This window comes from Dreissena polymorpha, chromosome 11 (assembly GCF_020536995.1).
Source record: "Dreissena polymorpha isolate Duluth1 chromosome 11, UMN_Dpol_1.0, whole genome shotgun sequence".
Lineage (NCBI taxonomy): Eukaryota > Metazoa > Mollusca > Bivalvia > Myida > Dreissenidae > Dreissena > Dreissena polymorpha.
In genome coordinates, this window is record NC_068365.1 from 78,220,991 (window position 1) to 78,239,355 (window position 18,365).

General features: G+C 35.9%; 2 protein-coding genes across 2 annotated transcripts in view; one reads left to right on the top strand and one right to left on the bottom strand.

The window, feature by feature from the left end:
* The window catches only part of LOC127849960 (uncharacterized), a 57,208-nt gene extending 53,891 nt beyond the window's left edge, over nt 1-3,317 (top strand). Inside the window, exons 47-49 of the mRNA XM_052382700.1 lie at nt 60-211; nt 725-855; nt 1,894-3,317. Coding sequence (XP_052238660.1) covers nt 60-211; nt 725-855; nt 1,894-2,172 — 562 coding nt within the window. The 3' untranslated portion in view covers nt 2,173-3,317. The remainder of the gene's footprint in view (nt 1-59; nt 212-724; nt 856-1,893) is intronic.
* A 3,708-nt stretch (nt 3,318-7,025) lies between these two features.
* Nucleotides 7,026-12,499, bottom strand: LOC127851359 (uncharacterized). The gene is made up of 5 exons (XM_052385089.1): nt 12,330-12,499; nt 12,103-12,151; nt 10,551-10,850; nt 10,095-10,218; nt 7,026-9,639 (listed from the first exon to the last, which is right to left on the bottom strand). The coding sequence occupies exons 1-5, from the start codon at nt 12,395-12,397 to the stop codon at nt 8,648-8,650; spliced, it is 1,533 nt and encodes a 510-aa protein (XP_052241049.1). The 5' UTR covers nt 12,398-12,499; the 3' UTR covers nt 7,026-8,647.
* Nucleotides 12,500-18,365: the final 5,866 nt, after the last annotated feature.

The following is an 18,365-nucleotide window of genomic DNA, read 5'->3' on the forward strand; positions in this document are numbered from 1 at the left end:
TTCAACATTACCTCGGACTGCAACCCTTTATTCCTATCCCGCTTACCTCCCTTATGCAGACTGAGTCAGTACTCGAGTTTCTCGATGACCAACAAGCTGCACACGATGCTGGGAAGCATGGAGGAGAAAGTCCACCAGGCCAAGGCACAGGGCACCGGCCACAACGTCGACAAGGGACTCGTATCCCTTAGCAACAAGTACTCACCTCCTGGTAAGGGACGAGCAGACATTGTGTTTTAACAGTTTCCCACTCAGACACATAGATAAAATGGCTTAATGCAACCAGCATGAAACTAGAACAGCCAGTGATTAATCACAGGCTGTTCAGGTTTTATGCTGTTTGCTGCTCATCAGTATCTTTGGGTTGGAAATGAAGCCTTTTAAACTTGAATATATTAAGTAAAGTGTTTAATTTTATTTCTAATGTAGTATAAGCATAAAGGCCTGATGTTTTTTAGACACTATTGAGGTCAATTACTGGTCAAAACATTCTCATTCAACTGTACCTCACCAGTTTTGTTTTGAGAACGATATTCAAATTCCCTACAAGTAAGGTTCAATCTCAAGGTGGACACTCCATGGATTGCACCACTGTATCAAAATAGCATTACCATATTATGAATCAGAAGTTGAAATTAATATGACTTAAAAATTATGGCATTTTTTTCATAGACAGCGCTATCTGAGTACACATTACTTAATACAGTGTTTTGTTCTTTTGTAGGTATGTGCCCAATAAACAGGAAGTTGCCTCTTCGTTTTGTCACGGCCAACATGACAGGCCACGCCCTCTGGCAGACATTCGCCAACCACGCTGAGAGTGACGACAAAGAGGAGCAATCCCTGCCAGAAATTGTATGTGCACTGGTGTGGTCTTCTGTACATTTTTGAAAATAAAAAAACTTTTTAATTTTAGGGTTATGATGAAGATTTCATGCTAAAATTGTGTATACAACAGAGATGAATTCCTTATGAATCATTTAAAAAAAAAACAGTTTTGTGTACATCTGTTATTTTATGGAAGCTTATACTTACAGTTCTTATATGCAATTTACATGTATGACAATATGTCTTCAGTTTCCGTGTATATTGTTGAAAAAAACACAAAAACATGACAATTTACAACTTTGTAAGTAAACAACAGATCAAGTAGAAAACAGTTCTGGGTATTTATATGCTCCCCAAAAAAAATTTGGGGGGAGCATATAGTCACTGCTTCGTCTGTCCGTCCGTCTGTCCGTCCGTCCGTGCACAATTTTTGTCCGGGCTATTTCTCAGCAACTTATGACCGGAATTCAATGAAACTTTATGGGAAGCTTCACTACTAAGAGGAGATGTGCATATAATCAGCGGGTTCTGGTCGGATGATTTTTTACAGAGTTATAGCCCTTTGAAATTTTCCATTAACTGTACATATAGTGCAATTCTTGTCCGGGCTATTTCTCAGCAACTAATGACCGTAATTCAATTAAACTTTATGGGAAGCTTCACTACCAAGAGTAGATGTGCATATAATCAGCGGGTTCCGATCGGATGATTTTTCACAGTGTTATGGCCCTTTGACATTTTCCATTTACTGTACATATAGTGCAATTCTTGTCCGGGCTATTTCTCAGCAACTAATGACCGAAATTCAATGAAACTTTATGGGAAGCTTCACTACCAAGAGGAGATGTGCATATTATCAGCAGGTTCTGGTCGGATGATTTTTCACAGAGTTATGGTCCTTTGAAATTTTATTTAAAAAAATCTTGTCCCCCCTTCTACTGTGCCCTCAAGACGTTTCCTTTTATCTGAATATATAGTGCAATATTGTGACAAAAAAACCTTTGGGGAGCATCACCCGTCTCTGACGGTTTCTTGTTTATTGTGATTGCGTGGTTGTTATTGCAGAAATCCAGCCAGGACCAGTACGATGATTTGTGTGCCGACTTCTCGGAGGTGAGCAAAGCTATAGTTGAGGTACAGAGCAAGATACAGCAGCTCAACGAAGAGGTCCCTGCTAAATCAGGCCAGGCAGAAAGGTCAAAAGGGAAGAAAGGTCAGCCAGAAGGGCCAAGGACAGATCTGGTGACCTCCACCAATGAGAAGCTGTCACAGTTGAGGGCTGAGCTTACTAAGCTGGAGATGGAGAAAACCAAGATCATGGAGAAAATAAATGAAACTCAGTAAAAACTGAACATTCCTACCTTGTGACTGTAAATATTAACCAATGAACAGACTTAAAATATATTAAAGAATTATCTGATTTAATTATTGTGGTTTTGTGTTATCGGTGTTTCTAATTGAACTTGGAGTTTAAAGGTAATTTTTTGTCAAAATTGGTGAAGATCAGTTAAATATTGATGTGATGAATAAAAAAGTTGAACAATGAAATAGACCTAAGAACAGCATATATAGTCTTCTTTTCATTCGAAATGTAGTTTTAATTGTTTTATAAGGAAGTACAAACTATAAGAATATATATAATTCTAAAAAATAAAAGAATCCATTCTTTCTTCTAACTCTTCACATATGTAATTGCTTTTATTTACTCAATTGCTTTTCCTGTGGCTGTTTTTTATTAAAGATTTCTATTCTAGATTAGTATGTATACATAGCTGTGATAACTTTTTTTAAAGGGTAAACAAAATATGCTAACAAACTTTGAAAGGTTCATAAACGTTTATGTTTGTTGAAATGTTCCGTCCATTTTTCTTTTGGTACACAATTATTATAAGGCAATATTTTAACAATATCCCTTATCAGGTCTGAAATTTAGGTATTTTTATTTCTATTGTCAACTGTGATTACATCTGTGCTTTTTTTGTATCTAAATTTTATGCTATGCATTCCGTCCTGCAATTATATGCATTTACTTTGTCCAAAAATCTGTGATACTTATATATATTTTCTGTATTTACATTTTGACAATCAAAGATTAATATGATTTTTGAACATAGTTTGAAATTATTAGATGTTTATAAATTTTTATTGTTTAACATAACTGAAATTTAAACAAAGAGTGACACCAGTCAGATCTTTTGTTTGCAACAATAAACTCTCTTTTTGTTACACAAAATAAATAGTTTTATTTACACTGAACAGGTAATCTTTTTGTTGAAATATTTTCATCTCGTATTTAAAATGACAACAGAGTTATTTCAATCTAATACCAAAAAAGTTGAAACATCAAAGCATACCGGTAATTAACCAGATCAATAAAAGTCATCAGCTCAGTAAGATGAAAGAGTTTAACCTAATTATTTGGAATCAGTTTATCAGTTAAATTAATAATTATTGCTCACAAATTGTTGAATAAAATCATTTCTTCTGTACTAGTATGTTGTTGTTTATGAGACCTGCCCTGATTGAAGGAACTCTTTCAGTGCTGGAACCGAATTTTGAAGGCCTTTGCAAACAGTTTGGATCCAGATGAGACGCCACAGAACGTGGCGTCACATCAGGATCCAAACTGTTTGCTATTCTGATGGTATTCTTTGAAAAAATTCAAAGAAAATGCTAATTTTAGAAATTCAGCCGACTACATTTTAGGAGTCAACAAATTTCCCAGTATGCAAATGATAAATGTAACAATGTAATTAGTTGAACAAGAATAGGCTTTTCTCTATCAATTCAGATTAATTTATAAACCTATTATGTGTGTGTTTAATCACACCTGCCATATTGAAAATGATTTAAAATCATGTCTGTATTTTAGATTTTAGCTATTTTACTAAAAAATATATATAATGTGTTCTGAACTTATGCTGCTGAGAAAACCTGGCCACCATGTTAAAAAAACATTTTGATGTCTAGCTATTTTAAATACAGATATCATTTTTAACCAGGTTTTCCGAAGGAAAACAAGATGTGTTTGTGAACACAATGTCCCCCTATATGACGTTTGACCTTGAAGGATGACCTTGACCCTGCACCACTCAAAATGTGCAGCTCCATGAGATACACATGCATGCCAAATATCAAGTTGCAATCTTCAATATTGCAAAAGTATTCATAAAATAAGCGATTTGGGCCACATATATTTGACCTCTGACCTTGAAGGATGACCTTGACCTTTCACCACTCAAAATGTGCAGCTCCATGAGATACACATGCATGCCAAATATCAAGTTGCTATCTTCAATATTGCAAAAGTACTCATAAAATGAGCTATTTTGTACACATAATTTTGACCTCTGACCTTAAAGGATGACCTTGAATTTGACCTTTCACCACTCAAAATGTGCAGCTCCATGAGATACACATGCATGCCGAATATCAAGTTGCTATCTTGAATATTGAAATACTGCAAAAGTGTACATTAAATGAGCGATTTTGACCCATATATTTGACCTTTGACCTTGAAGGATGACCTTGACCTTGACATTTCACCACTCAAAATGTGCAGCTCCATGAGATACACATGCATGCCAAATATCAAGTTGCTATCTTCAATATTGCAAAAGTTATTGCAAATGTTAAAGTTGGCGCAAACCAACCAACCAACCAACAGACAGGGCAAAAACAATATGTCCCCCACTACTATAGAGGGGGACATAAAAATGGTTATTAGATTGGCAAATGTCAGTGGGCGGGCGGGTGGGCTGGCGGGCAGGCGGAACAAGCTTGTCCAGGCCATAACTTTGTTGTTCATTGTGAGATTTTAAAATCATTTGGCACATTTGTTTACCATCATTGGACGGTGTGCGAAAGAATTGCGTCGATATCTCCAAGGTCAAGGTCACACTTTGAGTTCAAAGGTCAAAAATGACAATAAATGAGCTTGTCCGGGTCATAAATATGTCATTCATTGTGAGATTTTAAAATCATTCGGCACATTTGTTCACCATCATTGGACGGTGTGTCGCGAAAGAATTGCGTCGATATTTCCAAGGTAAAGGTCACACTTTGAGTTCAAAGGTCAAAAGTTGCCATAAATGAGCTTGTCCGGGCCATAACTATGTCATTCAATGTGAGATTGTAAAATCATTTTGCACATTTGTTCTCAATCATTGGTCGGTGTGTCGCTCGAAAGAATAACGTCGATATCTCGAAGGTCAAGGTCACACATTGAGTTCAAAGGTAAAAAATGGCCGTAAATGAGCTTGTCTGGGCCATAACTATGTCATTCATTGTGAGATTTTAAAATCATTTGGCACATTCGTTCACCATCATTGGATGGTGTGTCGCGCGAAAGAATTACGTCAATATCTGAAAGGTCAACATCACACTTCGAGTTAAAAAATGGCCATAAATGAGCTTGTCTGGCCATAACTATGTCATTCATTGTGAGATTTTAAAATTACTACATTTGTTCACAATAATTGGACGGTGTGTCATGCAAAAGAATTACGACAATATCTCCAAGGTCAAGGTCACACTTGGAGTTCAAAAGTAAAAAATTGCCATAAATGAGCTAGTCCGGGCCATAACTATGTCATTCATTGTGAGATTTTAAAATGACTCTGTACATTAATTCTGTTCACAGTCATTGGACAGCATGTCATGCGAAAGAATTCAAGAGTTCAAAGGTAAAAATGGCTATAAATGATAATGGCATAATAATGCTTAAAAATCACCATAAATTAGTTCTCTTGTTTTGTGAAGACAGTATGCAAAATATTCTGTGTCAATGCAGCATGTGGGGGCATACGTCAGGTCTGTGACAAAGCTTTATTTATAAATATATTTTTCTGAAAACCTGGTTTTGTGACAATTTTGTCCCTTGTTTCAACACTATTGTTGTTTTTAATGTGCTCAATGATAAAAGTTAATGTAAAAAAATGTATCAATGGACACAAAATGTTTGAAGGAGTCTTCATAGCAAGCCACATTAAATCTATGTCAATGAAAACTTGTCAGTGCCACTTTAAATTAATGTTAAACCCTTTCCACCATAAGAAACAAAGTGAAAATGGCTTTTGCAACCAGCATAAAACCAGAACAACCTGCGAGTAACTCACAGTCTGTTCAGGTTTATGCTGTTTGCTGCTCATCAGTAACTAAGGGTTGGAAATGAAGCCTGTCTGTCCAGTATGGTGACAACATACCATGCACCAACAAACATTTGAGTCTCGCTCTAGGAAAGGAGAGCTTAATATGCAATGCAGTATTGTCCCAGATAAGCCTGTGCATTCCACAAAGGAAATCGGGATGACACTTTTAGCTTTAATGTTGTTTTTTTTCGTTTATTAAAGGAGGTCTCTACTTAGCAAAACAAAAAAAAACAAGGGACTGCACAGGCGAATCTGGAATGACCATTTACACACAGGCATTAAACCCTGTTTTCCCAAAGTGCAGTGCATTAACATCATTTTAGGTGATTTGATGAAAACCTTTGTAAATAGTCTCTATCTTCTCAAAGATCTTACAAAGAATGAAAGGTATACTGGATTACAACAAAATAACATTGAGGCATTATCTAGATGTTTCTATAATAAAGGATAAGTGAAAGGACATGAATTGATTAACATAAATTAACTTATCTTAAATGTTAGTGCACATCAATTAAACTTCTTCGCAATTCATATCATAATGTTAATTTCATACAATATTTGAAACGAGAGGTTTTAGAAATGGTCTTTTAAACTTAAGATACTTCAAGGTCAGAATGGCTCTTGACAATTTTGCTGACTATCAAACAATTAAATCGCTTAGATTTCAATAGGTCCATTTATATTGAAGATAACATTTCAGGTTATCTTTTTCAAGATTTTATGCCCCTACAAACACTTCCATTAAAATTGTTGAATCCAATATTTAAATAATAATATTTAAAGATGAGCCAAATTACTGAGTGAATGTCATTCACCATGAATATATATGTTAATTTATTCGGCCAAATTTTTTAAGCCCATCTAAATGACTGAATAAATTTAACATAATTATGGAAAATTTATGTTTTATAATATTTACAGGTACATTTTATAAAATTTGAAGATAGGAATATAAATGGTCCTGCCAGTAAACTTTTCTAACTTAGTATTAGTGTACCAAAACACCAAATGCAAATTATATTAGTTATAGATTCTCAAAAAAAGTCACAAGATTTGCTATTTTATTAAAAGTCTATATGAATGATAAAAACAGTTGATGCCCCTAATGTATTCACATTCAGCATGTGCAACTTTATAAGAGTATTGCTCCTTTCAATAATTTTTGACAATACCTCAAACAAACACAACTACACAAAGATATTATTATTAAACAACACAATAAACAAACACTTTAATATATAACACTTTAATATCAGTAAAAACAAACAAGAGCATTTAACAATGTCAGACATATGTCACAATTGTAAATATTTTGAAACAGAAAACAATGCAATATACCAACACATTAATTATTTATTTATTAAAAATACCCAAAGTCCTGGGTATTCTTAAAAAAGAAAATTGACTGCCAAGCTAATACTAGATGAAAAATGATTGTCACAAGGTAAACATTTTTTATAATCCAACCTTTGCACCAATATTACAAGAACATCTTTTTCTCATACAATAAAAATTGTGTATCATAGTGGTTATAATATCTTCTACATGTATTTGCAAACCAGCTACACTTGTAGTGAATTCCAAAATAATTAAATGCTCATGTCTATTTTTTTCATTAAAAATGACAACTTAATTTTTAAATTCCATCATTTAATATTTGATTTATATATCAATTCTTCACATTTATTCAACTTATTTAAGTCTTGGAAACTAACAAAACATGAATTGAACACTGAATGGAATCCCTTGGACTTATCTAAGTAGCATGGTGAACTAGAATGTGAAAAATTCAAAAAACAATGTGTTATTTCCTATTTATGAGGACCATATTTGCCTGACGCTGCAGTATGTGAGGACCCAGAGTGTGTGCCAGCACTCCAACCTCATTTGCTTTCTAGACTCACACACATTTTAATCCACTTATTCATTGTTACTGGAAGACTTTTTGGTATGGTGATAAAAAAAAAAAATCATAAAAAATTGTAGACTACTTTTCTCAAAATGATTACCAGTGTTCTCAAAGTTCAAAAGGGAATTCTTAAATTATTTTTGTAGCCAAGTTAACATTTTTTATCATATTGCCACAATGAAAACCAAGATATAAAATAAAATAAAAGTTTTATTTTGTTTTTGCAATCTTTATTGATTAAAAAACATTCTGTATGAAACAATAATAGAATTAATGAATTTGATCAAGTTAATTCTAAAAAAATTACAAACATATTTTGTTTACATCTGAACATTGTTAAACAACATGCATTTCTCAATCCTCCAGAGTAAAATGTATACTGGCAAAACAACTTTAAATTTAACGGGATATAGACATTAAATTGTTGAATATGGAGCTAAACTCCCAACGGGGTCCTGACTTAAGAATACCTAAACTAATATGCGTTTTACAAGACTTAATACCTTGTCATGATACATATGATCTGGGGTGTACTTGGTTATCTTAAAAACTTAAAGAATGTTAACAATAAAAACAGCTATTTTAACAATTAATAAAAATTTACAAAACTAAAACAAAACAATCTACCTTTATAATGTCATTTAATACTGGCAGGGAATATAATGCACTTGCGTTGCTGATCATCCATTTCAGCAAAATGAATCATATTCATGCATAAATAAAGAAAATATTATGCACATTAATTGTATGAATTAGAAAGCTATGATACTTCAATGGGGCTGATTTGTTTTGAAACAGGAGATCTTCCTACCGAAGGTAAACCAAAGTCTTCCTCGTGGACTGGTTTCATGAAAGCCATACTTGGACGAGGAGGTTTATCTGCCACCTCACCAATTGCCTTTGATCTATTCCGCAAACTGTTGGATTTCTTTTTCAATTTTTTCCCCTCAATATTACGCATTTTCGCTGGAGCACTGGATATTTTGCCTGCTGAATGGTATAGAGGCTCCATATCAGAGTCTGACAGACCAGAACCAGATTCAAACGAGGGAACATGATCCCTCCAGTCCGATAGAGCCGTGATCCGCTTTCCATTCAACAGTTGTTCATCTCGCTTCCCAGCTGACCCAAGCCCAGAGTCCCTGCCATTGCTTGCGTCTTGTTCATCTCCTGGCGTAGAGCCACCAATGGAAGCATGCCTGTCGCTGTCCAGCGTGTCATGGGGCAAATCTAAACTGGAGTTGGGCTTCTTAGCAGATGACTTCACCCCTTTCAGCAGCGATGACAGTTTATTCAAACTCCCACCATCTTCATCACTCTCCTCCTCTCCATACGAGAAAAGAGCATCAATCTTTGCGGCATCAGAAACATGCTGTGATTTGCTTTGAGTGCTAGTGAAACTGGAATGCTTCGACAGCCGCTTACCACTGTTGTTATTTTTATTTCTATTCCCACCAGTCTGTTCCAGTTGCGGTGAGTCTCTGGCACTATTGATTGCCTTCAAGTAGTCCGAGTTATTCTTCATTTTCTTCCTGAGCTCGTCTATGGTGGTGTCCCTGGCCCTGACAGTACTCTCCAGGGCTGCTATCTTGTCTTGCTGGTCCGCCACTTGCTCTGACAGTTCTAGTATCAGCTTCATCTTGTCTCCGCCTGCCTTTGACTCACTGCTTGCCATCGAATCAACACCAGACTTTGATTTACCATCACCAATGCTTGCATATGCTGGTGCTTTCTCATTTTTTGGCAATTTTTCTGAAACAACCAACAATTTTATTCAATTGAAAGGGGATCATCACTCCGTCACAATAAATATGCAAGTTGTTAAAATTAAGTTCCATATAAATAATTATTACAATCCACTACATCAGTTGAACATAAATCATACATTTTTTAACACATGTTATACAAATCACATGTACATCGCTTCGTTGCTACATAAAAAAGTATTTTTATTTTATATGTGTATGTTCTGACGTGTAATAATTCTCTTTTTTCTTCAAATAGGAGGAAATAAAATTATATAATTTATACCCATTTCTATCAGTTCCTTTACAATGTTCTCAGTACTTAATAAATGTGTAAAAAAATGAACCTCTAGGTGTAAGAAATTTTGTTAATTAAACCAAAAAAAAGAATATAGAAAAATGGTTTTGATGCTTTAATATTAAACAATTCAACAAATAACTTAAATGACTGTAAAATGTTACCTGAGTTTTTCTGTTTTAGCTTTTCTATTTCTTCTTGAAGTTCCATCATCTGGAAATTAACCTCCTGCTTATATTCAGCCATTTGAGTGTTCAGCTGCTTAAGTTTCTTCCGATGACGCACTTTCTAAAATGTGGATAAAATTAACCATTAGGTTAAAATGGATAAATATAATGTATGTGAAATTATTTAAACTGTATCTGAAGAAAAACCTATAATTATTTAATGACATCTTCAAATGAATGTCATTTAAAATTATGTTCTAACAATTTAGACTTTTTCTGTGTAAAACTGAAAAATTATGTTCAAAACCACATATGATAGAAAACATAAGACAGTTTTCTTAAACCAAATAAAAAACAAACATTAAAAATGACAAAATATTGTTCACACAAGTGACATTATAACAATCCAAAATAAATCATTCTCAATGTTTGCCACACATTCCATAATCATACCATTTTCTGACACTCAGTCTGTATCTCAGTTTTTTCTTTCTCCAGTTTGGCAATGAACTGATCTTTGGCATGCAGTGTCTCATCACAGGGCCGTTCCTCTTGAGCAATATTCTCAGCCCTTGCCTCGGCCAGCTGTTCCTCAAGGGCTTGTATTCTGTCCTCCAGATCGAGCCTCACACTCTCACTCTCGCACAGCTGCCTGGTCAGCGAGTCTATGTCGCCTCTGTTACTGAGTCTAGCACTGTACTTCCCTGAATCGGGTCGTTCCACAGAAGCAGTCTGCACACTAGCTGTAGGGCTCTAAGAACATATGAACCGCATTCTGAGAAAACTAGGCTTAATGCATGTGCGTAAAGTGTCTTCCCAGATTAGCCTGTGCAGTCTGCACAGGCTAATCAAGGACGACACTTTCCGCTTTTATGGTATTTTTAGTTTCAAGAGAGTCCCGCCTTAACAAATCAAGTTTAGGCGGAAAGTGCACAGGCTAAATCTGGGTTGACACTTTACGCACATGCATTTAGCCCAGTTTTCTCAGAACAAGTCTCCATTTTCCATTATCATGATATTATGTATCAGTATGAGCCTAGCTCTGGGAAAATGGAGCTTAATGCATGTGCAGTCTGCACAGGCTAATTTGAGATAACATTTTTAGTTTAAGGTAAGTTTTTTCTAAGCGAAAATCCAGTTTAAGCTGAAAGCATCTTCCCTGATCAGCCTAATTAGCCTAGGAAGACTACACAGGCTTATCTGGGACCAAGCTTTACACATATTCATTAAACCCCATTTTCCAGGAGCACAGCTCATATCAATCAGGGATGCTATTTTGGAAACCTCACAGGGGAGGAAATACCATTTTCTCTCCCCCTTCCCCTCAGTTGAAACACTAAAACTATTCAAAATGAAATACAAACTTCAAGGTTTACATCCTTTTGTATTGTCTTCTATGCCCTTGAATTGAACATAGAAATCAAACCCTTGACAGATACCAAAAGGTTTACATGTTTATAGATATTTTGGATACAAATATGATATAAACACTTGTTTAACTCTCCTCAAATGCCAAAAGGTACAAAGGCTCTGCAAATAATTCCAATTTAAAATTTTGCATTATTGATTATGCACGGGCAGTTATTCTTTCTTCTTGTTTATACCAACACTTTCAAATACGCAAATCAATACTAGTATTGTGATTAATGTGTTTTCTGAACAATTGAAACAACATGTTTCATCTTATTAGGAGAGTCTGTGATGTTGTTTTCCAATAAAGATTTTAAGGAAAGTGTCTATCAGGATTTCACTAAAAATGTAAAAAAAAAGGTATTCGTTTACGTTGTTGATGCATATAAATAACCCAAACAGAGGAGGTTATGTTTAAAAAGTGATGGCACATTCAGTAGGAATGGAACATCTATACATTTTTTTAATTATTTAAACTTAATGTGCTAATTGTTTGTATTCAACATTTTTGCAACATTTCTGCACTAATAAATAGACATTGAAGGATTATTCTCCTCCACATTGTCGCAATAAAAATCATCAAAACAGGTCTTACCTGACTGTGTTCCAGAATAGATTTCTGTATTCCAAACCCATCGTCATTCCTAAAAAAAGATAAATAAATTAACAGTTATTTTATGCAGTGTATAATGGTAAACATTTATTAACTATTTATTGAGGTTATAAAATATATAACGGCAACAAATGTGTCATGTATTTCGGATGCAATATCCGAAAGGAATTTTATGTTTAACTTTCAGCTTTGGAATTTGAAATATTTACTTGGTGGAATCTGAATCATGTTGGTCAATTTTAATAGTCTTTATGTTGTTACTCGATCCTGCTCCCATGTTGTATAAATATGTCAAAGCTGTTGGAAAAAACACGGGATATTATCGAAATTTATGTTTCACAGTTTGTAGACGCCATTTGTTTACAATAGTTACAAGGGGTGACAAGGCATATCGGTCTATAGTCAAAACGTTCGATTGCCTTCTCGGCACTTAAAAGTTTGTTAGATTATTTCTACTGATTTTTTTGTACATTCGCATTATTCTTTGTCTAACTGTAGATCTATTGTTAACGATTTCTTAAACGATACAAAAGGGACTATATTCAGATGTCGGTCAGAACAAGCACGTGCTTAAGTTATGTCGGTCATTTTTCCTCCTCCGTAATGAGTATCCACGCGGTTAAATTTTTCTCAATGCTTATTGAGGTTAATACATTGAAGTGAATGAAAATGATATATTGTAATATTATTCATCTTTATAGTTGCACATGTTGATATGAGGATACCCTACTCAAGCATTAACCCATTTATGCCTAGTGGACTATCCCATCCTTCTAAATTGGATCAATTTATTTCGAAAATTAGGGATGTCTAGTATATTTATTTCTATGTTAAGAATATTTCTTACATAAATTCCTTTAAGCAAACAGCGCAGACCCTGATGAGACGCCGCATCATGCGGTGTATCATCTGGGTCTACGCTGTTTGCCAAGGCCTTTTTTTCTAGACGCTAGAAGTAGGCATAAATGGGTTAATGTAGATCTGGAACGAGTTCACCCATCTACGTATGGTTAAACCATCATGTTAATAAAATAATTTGTATATGCAATATCTGTTGTAAAACAAATCTAGAGAAAAAGATAAATAGTTAACAGCCAACAGTATAACGCACCACATAATATTAAACGCGTTTTTACTGCGAACATGCGTGTGTTTTTGTTTACATTTTATTAACATAATACACTTGTGATGTACCGGGTATTAATAATTTACAGAAATTCTCGCATTTAAAAGAACAACAACAGATTTGGCATTTTTCAGAGCAGGTTATAAGCTGAATAGATATAACTTCCTAAATCATCTTACATCTAAGATCCTAAATTCTTAATTGCTACATATTGCTTGACAATTGTCTTGTTTTATTATTATTTTTTATTGACAGAACTTATTTTTCACATTAAATGTAACTGTCTATTTGTTATATATATATATATATATATATATATATATATATATATATATATATATATATATATATATATATATATATATATATATATATATTACGTTTTAGCAGACTGATGCATGAAGCAGCATGTACTGTAATAGTCGTCAGGATGGCGAGTAGCATTTTTTTGGTGTCCTTGAATAGATAAACGAAGTTTTTATTACGGTTCAGTAAAACGTTCTATTTCTTTCTTTAAAACGATCATCAGGCAAAACAAGTTGACAACATTTGTAAATATTACGTAATAATTAAGGAACATATAAGGCTCACCCTTTGACAGTTTATTTCAGGTTGCTATAATTTGGATATACTTAGTTTAAATTTACGATTTATTTAGATTATATTTTATTTATCTTATTTTGACTTAATGATGTTGTCGATTCAGAGTTGGAAATTTGAATGCCCCCGCCTGTTGTTGTTCTTCAGAATTTATTTTCAGGTCCCACGCCCCTTTACGGAGTCATTTTAGCTGGATGTCCCTGTGACCTTTCAGGGGAGAAAGATTAATTTTGAGCCAAAGTAGGTCAAATTTACCCCGGCTTCCCGGGTATTCGCCAAAGATATAATTTGGATCCAAATAGACCAGTGCACGGTGGCAAATGAGGCCTAAATGTGCACTGATTGACAACCTCAAGATAAATTCTTGTTTGGACGCAGCTCCGCCAAGGGTCTGCAGCTCACTGCTCTGCCTTTATGGCTACTCTCGCTGTCACCGGCCGTCGTCTTCATCCCAGAGACGGTTTCCCCAGTGCGTTGAATTTACTGAGTACCGCCGCCCCGGGGTCCCTCTATAAGGCCACCCCTAGATGTTCTAGTGACTACTCCGAGCGTAAAAGTAGCCCAAGGTCCGCCCCGTATTTCCTCCACACTGGTGATCTCGCTGTCCCACTATCCCCGTCCCTCTACAGACGGGACCTCTGGCAGGACCGGGTCAACGAACTCCCGACGATAAACAGCGGTTGACGAGACCGCTGCATCTTGGGGAAGACAGCAATCCAAGCAATGTGTAAGACGTCCGGCTCGAGGGTGGCGGACTCAACTGGATTCGCAGAGCCACCCGCAGACGTTCCCTCTAAGAAGATCCTCTGCGGGTGACTCTCGCCTCGGTCGCGACGCGCACGCTCCAGTTGCTGCCCCGCCTTCTTAGGCTCGCCTTTTTATAGACAGTATCAGCTAATCGGGTTACACGTAACAAAATCTGGACCAATGAAAACAATTGTTACAAAGTGACATTGGCGTTTCAAAATAAATATTTCAGAGAAACTTTAGCTTCTGATACAAAACTACAATTAATTACAATTTATAATGTGGCGTTCACTTGATATTTGGAAAGAACAATATTTAATGACTTAAATGACACCACATATGGTTTTAATAGACAAAAATATGATATCAAACGCTACTTTCCAAAATGAACAGTGACAGCTTCCAAACAAGATGGCGGATGCGAATCACAATTGACAAGTAAGTTGAGTTTGATAAAAAATGAGAAAACTGCATTAAAAGCATTTACAAAAACAACCCTATTTAGCCATCAGGCTTAAACAACAACATATTATATTAATAAAGGGTGGCCTTTTCCAACGTATGCTTATATAACTTATTTAAGCAAAAACTTCAACAATAGCATATAAATAAATACATTTGCCACATTAATGAAATCACATTTTAATAGTACTCCAATAAATCATTGGTGAAATAACATGTACTAATAATGTAGATTGACAGCAATTAAAAATGCAACCGCGTCAACCAAGAGTTACCATATGTACATGTTATAGAAAATGGAGTATCTAAACAACAAAGAAATATAATCCTCAGTAGATATAAATGTCAGTCTGTAACAATTAACTTGTTACATTCACCCCCCTGTACAATAAAAGAAACTCAATTGTCTAATGTCATAGTGTACTGATATTGTTGGGTAAATTTAATTATATTGTCGTTGTTACACGTACTTGTTTTGTTGTGGTCGGACTTCAATGTTTACTTTTAATATTTTAATTACAGTAGTATTTCCATTCCCTCTAACACAGAGAGAAATACATCATGTCACTGTGGCCAAAAGTTTGCTCCAACATCTGGAGGATCAGTCGATTAGAATTTCGACCTTTGGCCATGTCAGAGAGAAGACAATAATTTGCAATCCGCATACGTCTCTCTGTGCTCGTGTTAGGCTGTGGGAGGGGGCCAGGCAACACAAGGAAGTTGTATTTATCCATCATCTCTTCTGGATCCGTGACTGGTAGCCCATCTACTGAATCTAGTAAGTTGACCATATGATTGGCCATAGCAAGCTTCTTTTTAAGACTCATGAGTCGCCAGTCCTTTGGTGGCCAGTCGAAGGCATACGTTGGGCCTTGTAACCGTACGGCGGGTAGGCGGTCCCAGTTCCGCCTAGCCGAAGGAACCAGCGGCATGCAACCCCATGTCACGTGCTGGAGAGCCCTCTGCTGTAGGGTCTGCTTCTCCTGCATGGGCCTGGTTCTTTCCTCTAGGAAAGGCGTCTCTGGGAGCGATGTCTCCTCTTCTCGCGCAGGTATTTTTGACTCCGTTGTCAAAACCGGTTCCTTGATGGGCGTTGCAGTATATAAATGACTAGGTTCCTCCATTTTTGGGAAAGGAACAGGGTTCTTCCTCCTGTGGGGAGCATGGTCGGCTTCGTAGGGCTATACGCTTCTACCCCAGGAGTGGTGACATGGTGTCGGGTGTTTTTGATTCCCCGGTTACTATTGTCTCTGCTAATTTCCACCCAGCTTCCCAGTCCTCTGTCATCTTAAGCTTTGTAGGCTACGAGGTTGCCCTCCACACTTTGATGGCTTCCTTGGCTGCAATAAAAGCCGGGTTGTTGGACTTTAAGGGTCGGATGACCTAAATATAGTCTTTTGTGAAAAGGGCCAAATAGAAGGCTCCGGCCTCCGTGAATATATCCGGGTTAATTCCATCTGCTATCCCGTCGTACCATCGCCCGACATGTCGCTTAAGATCGTATGGGCGACACATGGTTGTTGGTGTGTCTTCTACACACCATGGGCAAACCAAATCTAAACGTTGGTGCTCCGTCCCTAAATGAAGTTTCAGTTCTCGCTTTGTTGGGAGAGCAGCCGGACACATCCAGCAAAGTTGCTGTAACATCTGCAAAATTATATAGAAACATGTTGCTAATGTTGTATTCCTAACATTGGTTCTGTACAATTTACAATACCATTAATATTTCTTTATATTTAATCCATATGTCATTTTAATGTTCCAATGTCAAAATAAATGTTTGGAGATTTTAGCATTTTATTTATTACATTCAGATAAATGTACATTTCATATTCACACTAGTTTTGCTTGGTGATCACTGTTCAAATCTATTATTATTTATTTATTTTTCTCGGAAATCCTTCATATTATGGAATAGGACACATCCAGAAGTAATGCTTCCAGTACCACAATAGCCGTCTTCACTACAAGCAAGGAACTAAAAAGCCTCATAGTCATTATGGGTAGCTAATCCAATATAGACTAGAGAAAAGAGTCGGTTGGCCAACCTAATGAAATAAAATAATTCCATCCTAATTTGCCATTGGTACCTATTTCATACTTCTTCCGATTACTTATGTGTACATTCATTTCCTCTCAATTCCACAGCTAATTTCCTTTCCTATTCATTTAAATGTTAAAATTCCCCAAACAACATGTAAAATTAGAATTATTGTTAAATATACGTTCTTTAAAACAATGTGTACACACAATAATATTCACATTTCAACAGTCATTTTCCTTAATGATTTGCACAAATTACTGTATTATAATGTTTAAAGTTAAACATTTGAACTAATGTCGACAACAGAAATTTAACACCTAAAAACAATGACTTCTTTTAATTTAACTGGCCACCCTTATATTAATTTTGTTATATTTGAACTGCCAAAAACCATTTCGGCAAGTGGTTGCCCCTTTATTTCATTAAGTGGTCAATGTGGTAAACTTTGGGTTTCTTTAATATTCCGTTCTTGACAAAGTAGGTGAGGTCATCTATCCGGCGTACTATGAGAAATGGACCATTCCACTTGGGTGTTAGTTTCGTATCCACTCTTGAACGTTTAGCGAGATCGTACAAACATACTGCCTGTCCTGCCTCGAGCCTCCTAAATTCAGATTTTATATCATAATGCCCTTTTCGGTATACTACAGCCTTTTTTAAGTTGTTTCTGGCAATATTATGTGCAGACTGGATTTTACTCTTCAGGCTCTGCACATAGGACTCTGTGTCCTCGACTGGAGAACTAGTTTCCTCTTCCGGCGTACCAATCACAACAGCCATGGGCAGCAGGACCTCCCTTCCAAAAACCATCTTGGTTGGTGTGACCCCGGTGCCAGCATGAGGTGATGACCGGTATGACATTAAAACTTGTGATAGGTATAAATCCCAATTATAATGGTGTTCTGCACAATAGCTTGATAACATACATTTTAAAGCTATATTGAAACGCTCTGCTACTGCTTTTGCTTGGGGTCTGCGTATTGATGTTCTTAGTTTAGTCATTCCAATAGAGAACAGAGCTCTTCAAATATCTTAGATTCAAAACAAGGCCCACAGTCTGACAGAATCGAAAGAGGCATCCCAAAACGCACAATGAAATTTTCCACTAATGCCATGGCTACAGTTTTTGCTGTCTGGTCTTTCATTGGTACTGCTTCCACCCATTTAGTAAACCAGTCACTTATAACAAGGATATATTTATCTCTTGTTTCAGGCAGTGGTCCAGTGATGTCAACACATATTTTTTCCATTGGATGGTAAACTGGA